The following is a 13,997-nucleotide window of genomic DNA, read 5'->3' on the forward strand; positions in this document are numbered from 1 at the left end:
AGATAATCTACAAGTGGGAGACAAACCAATTAATTACAAGTTAATTTTAATAAAACACAAAGAAATAATTAATTAATTAATTAAATTGTTAACGAAATTAGGTAGATAATTATAATTTCGATGCAAATTTAAAGTTCATCTTGGGCAAAAAATTATTCAGACCCAACCAAACACGATAATCAACAAGCAGTTTAATTACAAATAAATTATAATAAAATTCCAAGGGTTTAATTAATTTGTTTACGAAATTGCAGTGATATTTCTGCACAAATCTAAAGCTGTTTTTGGAGTAAACCAACTTTGGCAAGATTTCAAACCAATTATAGCTACAAGTTAATTTTAATAAAACACCCAGGAATCAATTAATTTGTTTACGAAATTGTACCTAATTATAGGTATTTCTGATTTTGGTTGATTTTGGGCAAAACATTTTTTAATCCCAGTTTAAAAAAATCAAATTAAATGTTGTTTAATTAATAATGTTTTCATTAGGAATTTTATTTTTAACAAACCAGATAATTAACTGTTAATTATAATAAAGCATCCAAAAATTGTAATCACATTTCTGCCTAAATGTAAAGCTGATTTTGGGCACAGATTTTTGTTTAACCCCAACCTTTTCTTGTTTTTATCAAAACTAAACAAAGAAGTTCATGAGTGGAAGACAAACTGGTTGATAAAATAATCATAATCAATCATCTAAAAATTAATTAATTTCTTTTAAATTATGATTACATTTGTGGATAAATCTGAAGCTCGTTCCGGCCAACATTCTTCAGGTTTTCAGGCCCAACTCAGGCAAATTTTCAAATTACACACTGTTTAATATTCCCACCGGACTTTCTTCACTTAACTTCTTGCAAATGGGTCATAAATTAAAGTCGTTTCTGGGTAGTTGGCACCCCTGGTTTATTGCCCCCTGATTTTTCAAACGCCTTTCTGGGCAGCAATTCGGCCATAAATCGTCCACTTTCAGCACTTTATTACCCAAATTAGTACAACAGAAGTGAAAAGATTTCAATAAAACAATTCCAAAGAATCAAAAAACGAAATGCTCTGAGCCGCCGGCGGCAACAAATCAAGCGACTGCACAGTTGATTAAATTTTACAACCTCGATGTAACACTGAAATTAATAAGATTCCGATAAGTGCACGAATAGTACGTGATAAAATGTGCAACATTTCTCGATTTTCCTTCATTTCCCGACACGAAACATCTGAGCCTCCGAAAAAATCCTCTTAAAAATAGAAAAAAGCAAAGGTGAGAAGTTTGCCGACATCCGAGAAATGATTGGATGTTTGAAAAAAAATCCCCTTCAACAATTTGTTACGTCATCGGATATCTATTAAGAAACACTCTTTCAGTTTTGCCGCCTGAAACCCGATCCGTTTCTTTTTTTTATTTCAGATGTTTGCCGATAATTAGAAAACGTATCAAACAGAAAAAAAACACCCCTAATTCGAGTAGTGTGTGCATCAAGGACAAGGCTATAATTACAAATTCAATTTGTTTACAATAATAACATTAATTACCGGCCTGTTATTAAGCAATGCAGCTGAGCGTGGCGCAAGTGTTTTATCCACATAATGATCTGTTGGTTTTACTCTAATTGGGGGATTTACGCAATTATTTGACACAAAAAAGGGATTTTTTCGAGTTTCTATTGTACAGGCTGCTGTGCTATAAAAGACACATTTGAAACAGAGACATTATACAGGGTGTGCCGCCTAAACCTCACATTAGAAGTCTTGAGAGTTCTAATAATGATTGTCATCTGAAAATTTGTGTACAACTATAATCATTAAGGTCCCGCTCAATGAAAAGATTTTCAAGATGGCAGCACTTCCGGTTATACCGGAAGTCGCTATCAACTTTCTTATTTTAAATGGAAAGCTATATTTTTTAATACGTTTTTGGATTACTAGAGTTATTTTAAGATAGTTTTTATAAGCCTTCCCTATACCTAAATTTTGCCATTTACAAAATATTTATGGTTTTTAATTTTTTTTGGATTTGTACATTCCAGTTCAAAAATCGATAACTCTGCCATTTTTAAAAATTTGGAAATATTTTTCAGCTCATTTGAAAGAGGAAGCCTAGACCTTTCCTTTGGTGTTTTCAAATTTTTGAAAAAGAATAACAAACCTCAAATGGCACCCATAACTCAATTTTTTCAAATGAAATGCAACAAGAATTTTTTTCTGTATCGATCTGTATTAGCATTCCCTATACTTTATGTTTATTAGTTTTCAATTTACAATAACTTTTTGTTGAGATTGAGAAATTTATTAGCCATAGGCCTTTTTTCATAGGTTGCCATGGAAACGAAAAAAAAAGTGAGAAATTAAAGTTTTTTAAACCAAAATTCAATGAATTTATTTTGTTTTTAGGGGATGGATAACACAATTTTGAAGAGTTTATCGTTTGAGTTTAAGCGAAATATTTTTATGACAAACTATGCAAAAACTGCTGTGGTTAGTAAGAAATTTCCTACAATGACAAAAAACCAACATAACTTGAAAATTATCACAGATAGGTATAGGGAATGTTAATACAGACCGATGCAGAAAAAAATTCTCCTACATCTAGTAAAATAAAAATTGGGACATCCCATTTGAAAAAGTTAAGTTATGGGTATTTGAAGTTGTTCAAACTTAACCTTAAAATTTTTGCGTTTGTTAACTTCTTTTCCAATTTTGAACATACTAATGAACAGATGTAGGCCTTTTTTTTCAATTCTCTAAATATGATTTCGAAATCTCTAAAACTAAGCGAGTTACCGATTTTTTAAGTGACAGGTGCAAATCCAAAAATTTTCAAAAAATCCTAAATATCTCAAAAACGGTTAAACTTAGGTATAAGGAAAGCTGATAAAAACTCCCTTAAAATAACTCAACTAATCCCAAAACGCAGTGAAAAACATAGCTTTCCATTTAATATAAGAAAGTTAATAACGACTTCCGGTATAACCTGAAGTGCTGCCATCTTGAAAATATCTTCATTAAGCAGAACTCAACAGATTATGACTGAGTACCAACTTTCAGATAAATATCTTTATTAGAACTTTCAATACTTCTAATGTGGGGTATAGACGGAACACCCTGTAGAGGCACTTTTTAGAAAAAATTTAATAATATGATGAGCGATTTTTTAACCATTCGTTTAACTGTAACAACATAAAGTTTAATTTTTTTAAATAGGAATCATAGGCGGCTGTGATATTTTTGATAAACTTACTTTTTCTCATTTCATATGTGTATTTGTGTAATACATTATTTTTAAATATCAATAAAAAACATAACATTTCGCTTTTTCTTTATAGTAGGCCATGAAAAAATTTTAGATTTACAATTAAAACTATGAAAAATATATTACCCAACAAGTATTTATAAATTAATGACCTAATAAATTGTAATTAGATAAAATTTTTGCATTTAATAAAAATTGTTTGTTTTTAGATTTAAAATGGCAAGCTTACATTAACACTCTATGTTCTAATTAAACATCAAATGTTGAAAAAAGAAAAATCTTATTAATTGTATAAAATTTTATTTTACAAAAAAATGATAATCCAAACACCAAAATCAAACCCCATCTGCGGTAAAAAAATACATAACATTATTAATGTCACCTTCATTGCATTTCACTAAATCATAAAAAAGTGTCATCAAATGGTAGTGACACATCGTTTTCAATTTTCTGCACATTTTTTATGTAATTAAAATCTGCAACGATCATATATTTGTTCAATTAAAAATAACTTTAACATAGCTTATTTTTATCATTCTACATTTTTCACTTTAATAACCGTTTACAAAATTTCTAGATTATACCTTTTATGTGAAATAATTTTTCCATGGCCAACTACTTTTACATATTTTAAATATATTTTTATCAAAAGTGTATAAAAATATAAAAGTACATTGTTTTCAGTTCAGAAAAAAAAACTTGTCGAAAATGTCACAGCCAACTATGATTCATATTTAAAAAAACAACTTCATGTTATTACAGCTAAATGAATGATTAAAAAAATGCTAAAAACATTATTAAATTCTCTGTAAAAAATTCCTGTATAGTGTCTTTGTTTCAAATGTGTATCTTTTATAATAAGGACAATATGAATTTTTTAAGATTTCGCTAAAATGTCAACTTTTGTTTATAGGTCGAAAAAAAAACGATAGCGGGATGCGGTCTTGACCAAAATTATCTTCTTAAAAAACGGACCCTAGAATGTGTCCCTATTCGAAGAGCACCCTGTATTTCAGATTTATATTATTTTGAATCGGATTTTTCGCATCATTTCAGGGAAAAAAAAGTGTGAAAACCCCCAAAAAACCAAATCAAATTTCCACACTTAACCCGGACCACCAGCACTGGCAAAAACCCATCGGACCATTACATTTATAACCAAGCCCTCATTTCTCGTTTGTCGCGCTGGTTCGACTTGGTCGACTGTGAATAATTACGCGTTCCGGTAGCGGCTATCGAGTATGACAGATATTTAAAATGGCCGCTTGTCCGATTACAAACAAAATGGCGTGCACTTTTCACTCACCGTCACATTCTCCACCTTTTCCTCGCAACAGCCGGGAAATTGCCGAAACGCTGGGCGCCGTACTTCGGTCGCAAATTCCCTCTTTGACTAGTCGGTCGCGAATTTCCCAGCTGAAAATCGACGGATTTTCACGCTTATATTGCTCGATTCGGTTCTCGACTTCGGGCGTCGCGACGCGAGGTTTCGAGCCACCGATGACGCCGGGACGGATAGAGCCAGTCTCCTGGAAAATGGGAAATTTTAGAAATTTTCTCTAAAACTCAAAGTCTTACAAAGAAAATAAGTTATTGCCGTTAATTTTAAAACGCCCAAAAACGATTCCTGTCTTTAAGATAAAAATAGAAGAGTTATCGATTTTAATTGAAAGTTCAAAGTCCAAAAAAAAGGTATAGGTATAGGAAAAGCTGATGAAATCTCACTTCAAATAAGTTGTGTAATTATCCAGAAATGCAGTTAAAAACATATCTTAATTTTAAACAATTTTTATATTTTATAAAAATTTTGTATCAGCCTTGATTTTGGAACAAATAAATAATGTACGTAGAAGTCTCAAAATTGCAGTGTTCGCCAATTGTGAATTTTGAGTCCTACTTTTGTAGAATTCTTAGTTTTTGTGTAATAAGTTAAAAAATGTGTTTACGTTAAAAACTATGCAGAATCGACGATTTTATTCGCACCTAAAGCCCTTAAACCGGTTAACTGGTGTTTCATTTGACTCAGAAATAAATAACTGACCAATAAAAAGATAAAAATCACCTCCAACTTGTCTATCTAGTGCACAAAAAATTGAAAGACGATTCAAACGTTTGTCATTGGATAACCCATTTGTAAAACAGGCCAATTATAAGGCGATTAAAACTAAGCAAAAAATTGTTGTTTGATTATTTTGTAAATTTGTGCCAAACCATTTGGAATTTCGCTGTTTTCTAAGAAAATTTCAAGTCTTTTTTTAAACTGTAGATCGATTTGTTTTTGATAAAGATTGATTCTCGCAATTAGTTTGTGTTCAGACTCAAACATTTCGCAAGTTTTTCTGCAAAAACTCAACTGTTTCGCAAGATTTCCTCTCAAAACTTAAAAGTCAAAAAAATTTATATCTTTTTAATTATTAACTTGGGCATTTGAAAACATGAGTTATGTTTTAATATACAGCGTGCTCAAAAACTGGCGCACCAACTCAATGGTGTGTGGTAGAGAAGTGGTTACATATAAAGGTAAAAATAGTAAAAAAATTATTTGTATTAAAGTTATTGATAAATAACTAATTTTACGTAAATGATATGTGGCAACGTTGTCTAACAGTCATGATCGCAATAGAATTTGATCAATAATAAAAATAAATTATTTTTGAAACGGTTTCCTAGGAAATAATTCTCAGTGTTGGCACATCTACATATTGTAATTTTTTGGTGAATTTTAATTTTTTTGAATTAAAAAAACTGCTAAAATCTGATTGTAAATTTTAAAATAATTATTCATCGTTTTGTTACGGAACGATTACCTGGTATGAAACATAAAAATATAAAAAAACAATGAAAACTAAAGAAGTTAACACAATAAATTTATAGCTCCAGATTTTTTAAAATATAACTATAACTTGCTTCTCAATAACGTACCACTGAGTTGGTGCGCCAGTTTTTGAGCACCCTGTAGATAATTTAATACCTAACCTCTCAGAAGCAAAACCAAAAAATTGGGTGTTCAGTTAAACTTTTTAAAATATCGATAATGAAGTGGTGTTGAGGTTGAGATAAATTCTTATAGAAAAACAATTAATTATACAACAGCACATTTAGAACAATATTTAGTTGTTTAACTTCTTTATAGACGTTTTTTTGTGTGATGGATAATTTTAAGTTATTGACAAAACGTATACCTAGTTCTTGTTTGTTTATTTTTGTAATGGAATTTATGACAATAAAAATTATGTTTTTATTTTTCCTGTAATAGGAATTAATAGAAGATGTATCCTAAATTACCAGATTTTAATACCTACTTAAATTTTGTTTTTAACTTCATAAAAATCCGATCTCTAGTGATTAGGAGTAAAAGTAATGATAGTTTAATAAGTGGCAAGGCTATAAATGTCTATTTTGACAAACGTAGTGAGAAAAATAATTCATTTAATACAAATATCTAAAAATGTAAAAACGCTTAAGCGCAAAAACAGAATTTTTACTTTATGGGGCTGGAATGTAAAATACTTATGACACTTAGTCAAAATGATCACTCGTGATTACGAATAAACACTAATATTGCCATTATCGACGAAAATAGAAAATTAATTCTTTTTATATTCTATTTGGTTGTGAATGTAAAATTTTTCATCGAGACTTTTAGGTCTAAATAAAAAAAATACATTCGAAAGCTCAAAAAACCCTTGATTTGAAATAACTTTTTTTCAAGAACCACGAATTTGTTTTTAATTTCGTAAATTAATAATATAATTAATAATAATAATATGCAAAAAATACTTACCATCTTTTAGCACTGGGCGAAATATTTAAAGCAGAAATTATTCAAGAAAATAAACTTAACACCTTGGGCTTATATAAAATCTTTTTCCTTTGTCACACGTTATTTCAGGAATAAATTTACAACGATAAAAAACATTCAACGACAAAACAACTACAGACTCTTTTTGTCGTTTTTAGAGAAAAAAAAATCAAAACTCTTACATAAAATATCAAACTACTAACAATTTTTTAGTAATATTGTTCGTGTTATCGAAATTTTTTATAATTAAAAATAACTGAAACCAAAAAACCTTAAGGTTTAAATGCAAAAAGTAAATTAATCCATTCAAGTTATTAAAAAATGTGAGTTATCCCAGGTTCGATTGTACTTGAACTACGTTTGGTTGGGTCCATTCATTAAATCCTTTTAGTGCATTAAAGTGCTTAAATATCAGCAACAAGAACAATAAAATGATTGTGTTTATGAGTTTCTGAAGAAAAGTCTTCACGTTTAAACATGCTTTTGAAAGTAAAAAAATTAAGCCGCATTGAAAGGTAGACAAACCATTTTATTCATTTTTTATTTTATATAATTTTATTTCATCAAAACATTTATTGTCTTTCATCTTATTATGGCATTAGATAAGTTTAAGAAAAAAGTCGATAAAATCGATTTAGGTTAGCTCATATACACCGTGTTAGGGAAAGCTTTAGCAAGAAGTTAAAGGTAGATAGAGAATGGCAAGACAAATCGATTAAACAAAATACTTTATTTAAATAAAAAATGCATAGTTTTTCCAAAAAATCGTTCCGAAAATAAAATCCCAAATTTTGAGAACCGCTGAACTAGAATTATAAAAAGTAGCGTAAATTTTAATATTATTGACAAAACAGCAGAGATAAGTTAACTTTTTAGTCCACTACATTATTCTTCTATTGCAATTTGTGTTTGGTTATTAAATTTTAGGAAAAAATTCTTTTTTGCCAGGACCGGGATTCGAGCCTCCCACATAAATGAAAAATTCTGAAAACGCCCATGCGCTACCGTCTTCATTTTGTTGAATGAAAAAATTGCTAATAAACTACTATAAGCCACACAGTGGCTCTCAGCAGGTGGGTTAAAAAAATTCTGCGCACTTCTTGGAAAAATGATATAAGGGTTTTTATTCGTCTGATCATGACAAATTCACATACGAAATATTGTTAACCATTCCCTAACACCCTGTATTTTGGGTGAAAACAACGATTAATTTTTGGACTGGTTTCGCAGAAATACGTTGATGTTTGGTGACAATAATGCAATTTGAGCCATTTCCAGGCCGGTTTCTAATCAATTAATTCTAATTTAAAAACTTACTTTCAATTCATTAATTACTTTATTTTTTTTACTTTATAGTTGTTCGTTTCATTGTTTATTTTAATGTGTAACATTTTTTTGGCTCTTTGTGATGCGTTTTCCTCATTTGAAGAGTGCATATTTGCAAAAAACGGATTATAATTTAATCCAGTGTCAGTATAAATACACTATCGTATCATAACAAAAAGCCTACTAATCCGTCTAAGTTTTATGAAGACACCTTCAAGCAGCAAGACATTGTTTTGAATTTATTTTTATTAATTATTGGGTTAAAGAAATTGGAATAACCACACAAATTTCCAATGTAATTTATTATTACAACCTCTTGTAACTTTTTTTCAAAATCTGGAAAACGGGACACCAGACTCTATCACAATATTCATAACTGTGCCAACCCTCTTCCACTTTCCATTTTTTCGTCAATATTTACAACCCAAAGCAGGTACTTTTCCAACAAAACTTTTACTTTACTGCAACCCATAATAAAAACTGATTTACGATCGGAATTAGGGTCTAGAGGGTTCCGTTTTTGCTTGTGGTGACAATGTTTTGTAATAAACAGTGAAACTTTCAACATTTGAGAAAAAATTCCAAAAATTACGCAACGACGAAATTTGTGACCACCAGTTTTTGTCTCAAATTAGAAGAATTTAATTTGAAGGTGACGAAACTTGAGCTGATGGAATTCGTTTTTTGACTGTTAATTTTAATTTGGTTTTTGCGAGTTTGTCCATATTTTGTGTCATTGCTCACCCGAATTAATCTCAAATTGGTGGAATTAGAGCAAGACTGTGGCATTAAACGACAAACTAAACGAAATTTTTTTAAATATTATTTTAAACAAGACGTAAAAGTGTGCCACCACAGAAAACACATTTTGTTATCTCCACTTGAAAAGGGTTAATAGCACTCCTTGGGTCGTTTCTAATCAATTGAACAAAAGGCAACCGAACAATACAGAAGAGAAATGTAGCAAATTTTGGTGAATGTTGTCATGAAAATAAATTGATGATATCCAACAAACCGTTAAAAAATAATTTCTTTTTTTGTGTAGTTACCACAAATGACAGTTTTAAGCAAATTTCCAGAAGTGTTATCTAAGCGGAACTCGGGAATGCATCCATCCATAAAATTAGCTGATTATGGATTTTGATTTTTAAGATTGCGTCTAGGCCAAGGTTTTGCGTCTTATCCGACGGTGATGGTAATGAAACCAGCCCATATCTCGAAATGTAATTAACTTTTGATAAAAACAAAATGACTCATCTGGGTTTATGGTTTCGATTTTCCCATGGTGTAAAATTCAGCGGACTATTCAATGCAGATAAGCACTAATTTGAAAACTAAGAAATTACAGTAGAGCCTGGTTATAACGAACGAAAATCAGTTTGTTATATCAGAAGTTCACTTTAAGCAGTAAATTAAAAAAAGCGTTTTTAGCAGTTATTTTTACTTTACTCATGAAATAAGACAAAATATACGGAGTGTACAAATCTCCTGCCTCACCTAAAATTATTTTCAAAAATTTAGGAAATGAGCTACAATACAAACTTATATTTTTTAAAAACTAGTGATTTTGGCCTAAACTTTTATTGGTTGATTTTGTTTAGTTTCTAAAATGTTTTAATATTTTTAACAAAAACAAGTTCTTTTTAAAAATGTGTGAATCAGAAATTAAGACAACTAGAAAAGTCGAAATTTCACCACTTGAAAGAGGAGAGTTCAGGATTAAATCCTGTATCAATTGATTAGCGCATTGCAATGAGAAATGCAAATAATTTAAGAAAAAGTTTGTTAAAAGTTGAATATCTTGAAAAAGCTAAATGGAACGCCCTGTTCTTTGTTTTTGCTTCTCAAAAATTATTAGATTGTCTATCTAAAATTTGAAATGCCTAAAGTTTTAAAAAGATATTTGAGTATAAAATTTAATTTCAGCAACAATGCAGATTATTCATGAGCATTGTCGTTACCATAGTAAACCATATCATAACCATAGCAACTTCATTGCGAATCATTTGATGGAGTTTAAACGGGAATTTAAAAATTTGTCATAAATATTAAAATTTTAATTATTTCCCTGTAAAAAATGACGAATAATGGCCTAAGGGTAAAATTAAAGTTATTATTAGCAGACAATTTCACTTTTCGACTATTGAAACAATACTTAATAATTTTTTTAATCTTTAAAGTTATAAATATTTTTTAAGTAATCAGCAACAGACATCTAACTGTTATTGTTTCTAGATAGACAACTAAAAGGTCTTTTAGATGCAAAAATAAAAAATAAGGTAATCCATTTGAAATTTTTAAGTTATTTAACTTTTAACAAACCTCTTAATTTTTTTATTTTCTGGATCGAAGTGAGCTATGAAAAAATATATTCGTAAAGCTTGAACATTCTACTTTAAAGTGGTGAAAATCCCAATTTTCCAAAAATCGACCAATAAAAGTTTAAGTCCAAAATACTAGTTTTAAAAGCTACATCAAAAAATGTAAAAAATATAGGGTGTTCTATTTAAAAAAACAAAAATGTGTATTATATTTCATTTTAGAAAAAACCTGTATATTTACAAATAATTTTAGGTGACGCAGAGGATTTGTATCTCCGGCTTAGGAAAATAAAATTATTACTTTTCTAAAATTAAGAAGTGAATAATGGACTTTATCTACAAGCTGAGACACCCTGTATAGCTATGCTGTGTGAATTTTACAGTTGTGCAAATAATGTAAAAGGTGACAGTAGAGTTCAAAAAGAGTGAAAATAACTCAACTTACATTATCCGAATATTCATAGTTTCTCAGATATAGAGAGTTTTGTTCGGCGAATAAATTGGGACCAACAAAAATTTTAAATCATACTGGTCTCTGAACTTTGTTGTTCAAAATCTATGAAATTGAGTTAAAATTAGCAAAAAAAGCCACAGAAAAACAAGTCCTCCCAAAAAAAAGTTTAAAAATGCAAAAATTTTGCTGTGATTTTTTTTTTGGAGAAGATACAATTGAATTTTATTTCCTCAAATGTCACCGCCTATTAGTCATGCAAACTTTAAAAAAAGTACTCAAAACACGCAAACCTAGTCGACATTGCGTTTTTCTACGAATTTTTAGACGTTGAAGTGGAGGATGCAGCCTCTACAGGCTGTCCATTTTTCATGCTCCACCGTAGGACCCTCAATTATTATAAGAGATACAAGTTTGGTTAAATTAGGGCAAAGTTGCGCATTTTTATACCAAATAATTAAGTGAAAGAAAATTTGATGTGTCATTTTTCGTTTTTGATTTATTGAGAAAAATCAAAATTTTGTAATTTTCGTTTTTATTTTCTTAAGCGAAGAAAGCGAAGATTTGCAAGGAGTTCTTGATGTCAGAGTTACAATAATCAACTTTTTTTTTCTTATGGACGCCATATTTGACATTTGTATTTTTAACAAGTCTTTTTGTTCCTGATTACAATGATGTATCACATGATATGATCGAATCTTACTGCTCATTTAAATTAAGAGAAAAGTGTTTTTGCAAAGAATGCTTTGAAAAAATTGTTAAAAATGTTGTTTTAAAAACAAAATTTTAACAGTTCTATTAAATATGCAATCAGGGTTTTTATAAATTTGTCTTGTTTTGTTTTACAAAGAATAAAATTCTAGCTTATCATGTCGTTTAGATCCAAAATCCAAATTCAGTTAAATCTCCAAAATCAAGTTGGTTTAAAAACAAAATAGTTGGCGTTTTTTCCAAAGCACTTTTCGCAAAAATGCTTTTTTCTCCATTTTGATCAACATGTACGATTCTATCATATCATGTGATACATCTTTGTAATCAGGAATAAAAACACTTTTCAAAAATACAAGAAGCGAATATGGCTTCCATCATAAAAACCAAAGTTGAGTATTGAGCATCTGTCATCAAGAACGCCTTGGAAAATACGATGACAGTTCTAGATTCTTTGTAAAAAAGTGCCTTTTAGTTAAAAACGCCTAGTTCTTTTGGTTTTCGCTTGAAAAAATAAAAACAAAAAAAATACAAATTTTGTTTTTTTTCCAATAATTCAAAAACTAAAAACTACATATCAAATTTTCTAGCAGATAATTGTTCAGTATAAAAATGCGCAACTTTGCCTTAATTTAACTGACCTCGTACCTCTTATAATAACTGAGATCCCCATGGTGGAGATCAAAAAACGGACACTCTGTATATCTCAAAAACTAGTAAAAGTAGTTAAAGTTCGGATAATGCAAGTTGATTCATTTTGATTTTTTTCATAAAATGTTTGCACGCACAACTATCAAATTCACACTATAATTATGTTAAAAAACACAAGTTTTTATTGGTTTAAATGTTTTTAGTTAGTAATTCAATAATCTGTTCATCAGTTAACACTTTTATTCACTTTTTTTGTTTCTCAGTACTCTTAAAATAGAAATTGTTAAGGTTGTTATAGTAGTGTAGCATCTGGTCAGCATTTTGCGATACTTTGTACAAAAAAGTAGATTCCGTTGAATAATTTGTATTTTTTGAGTGTCCACCTTGCTGCACTCACCTGGTACCTATTGAGTATTTTGCTGACGCATCCGTGGGAGACCCTCAGTTGCCTGGAGATAACACAGGGCCGTATTCCGTTCGCGGCCATTTCAACGATTTTCAGTCTTATGTGGTTGGGCAAAGGGCGCCCGTTTATGAAGACGCCCCCCAATTGGTTCACCCGGCCCTGACCTGGCAAAAAGCCGTCATTATCGCTACACCCTGTATATTTGTATGTGGTACCTTGAAAGGGGTATCCAAAGCAATGTCTGTGCATAATGCCCAAATTGCCCGTAACAGTCATTGCGCACTTATCAGTCTTTGCACTAAATCCGAAACGGCACTAGCACATTTTTTCGGAACGAAGTGTATGTACGAGAATTTGAAAGTGTGCTGTTTACGAAACGAGATACTCCAACAAACTAACTACAAATATTATGACTTGGAGTGATGATGTTCTCGTGCTGAAGCTCCTCCCATTTGATACGCCTACTGCGACCAGGTAATTTCGGACGAGAGCCGACGGTGGAGCGGTTTTTGACACCCTGGGTTGGAATTTATACTTTTAGGGTGATTGGATTAGGGGGAAATGTCTTATTTGGGGTGCACAATGGCATTGTGCTGATACCGAACATGTGTCACTACAATTGTAATGATTTTTAATCAAGATATATGGCAATTGATTAATGGAAATACAAAAACTGTCGTTTTTTTTAATTTAAGACACGTTATATGTTTTGTATGTTCTCATAACACTAGTTTTTTTTCCAAAATGATTTAACACTGATTGCAACAGGTATTATTTTTTGAAAAAGTGCATAAAAAAGTTAAAAAAGTAGCTTTTATTTTGGAAAATATGAAACCAAAAAACACTATTTTATATAAAAAAGACTTTAATGTATGTTATAGGTGAAAAATAATGAATGAATGAAAAATAATCTGACGTTTCGTATTGAGAAATGCCAAACACTTGTCAAAATTTCTTTACACAGAAGAAAAATCGAAAATAATTTATTTGATCGTGTTTTTATCTTTTAATAAATTCTACGTTCTTATATTTTTTGTTATTGAATTGTTTTATTTTATTTTTTATTTGATCGTGTTTTTATC

The 13,997-nt window shown here is 30.1% G+C and overlaps 1 protein-coding gene across 4 annotated transcripts in view; it reads right to left on the reverse strand.

The window, feature by feature from the left end:
* Positions 1-13,389, reverse strand: part of Prd (paired) — a 29,580-nt gene extending 16,191 nt beyond the window's left edge. Inside the window, exons 1-3 of one of the 4 annotated variants that reach the window (XM_008196749.3) lie at positions 13,131-13,379; positions 12,907-13,079; positions 4,557-4,779 (exon numbers count right to left, since the gene is read on the reverse strand). In XM_008196749.3, the coding sequence (XP_008194971.2) occupies positions 4,557-4,779; positions 12,907-13,079; positions 13,131-13,191 (457 nt within the window). In that variant the 5' untranslated portion in view covers positions 13,192-13,379. Of the gene's footprint in view, positions 1-4,556; positions 4,780-12,906 lie in introns of all 4 variants that reach the window. The other 3 variants (XM_015981014.2, XM_064358178.1, NM_001077622.1) reach the window with 3 other exon arrangements.
* Between the last annotated feature and the right edge of the window lie 608 nt (positions 13,390-13,997).

Source organism: Tribolium castaneum, chromosome 8 (assembly GCF_031307605.1).
Source record: "Tribolium castaneum strain GA2 chromosome 8, icTriCast1.1, whole genome shotgun sequence".
Classification (NCBI taxonomy): Eukaryota; Metazoa; Arthropoda; class Insecta; order Coleoptera; family Tenebrionidae; genus Tribolium; species Tribolium castaneum.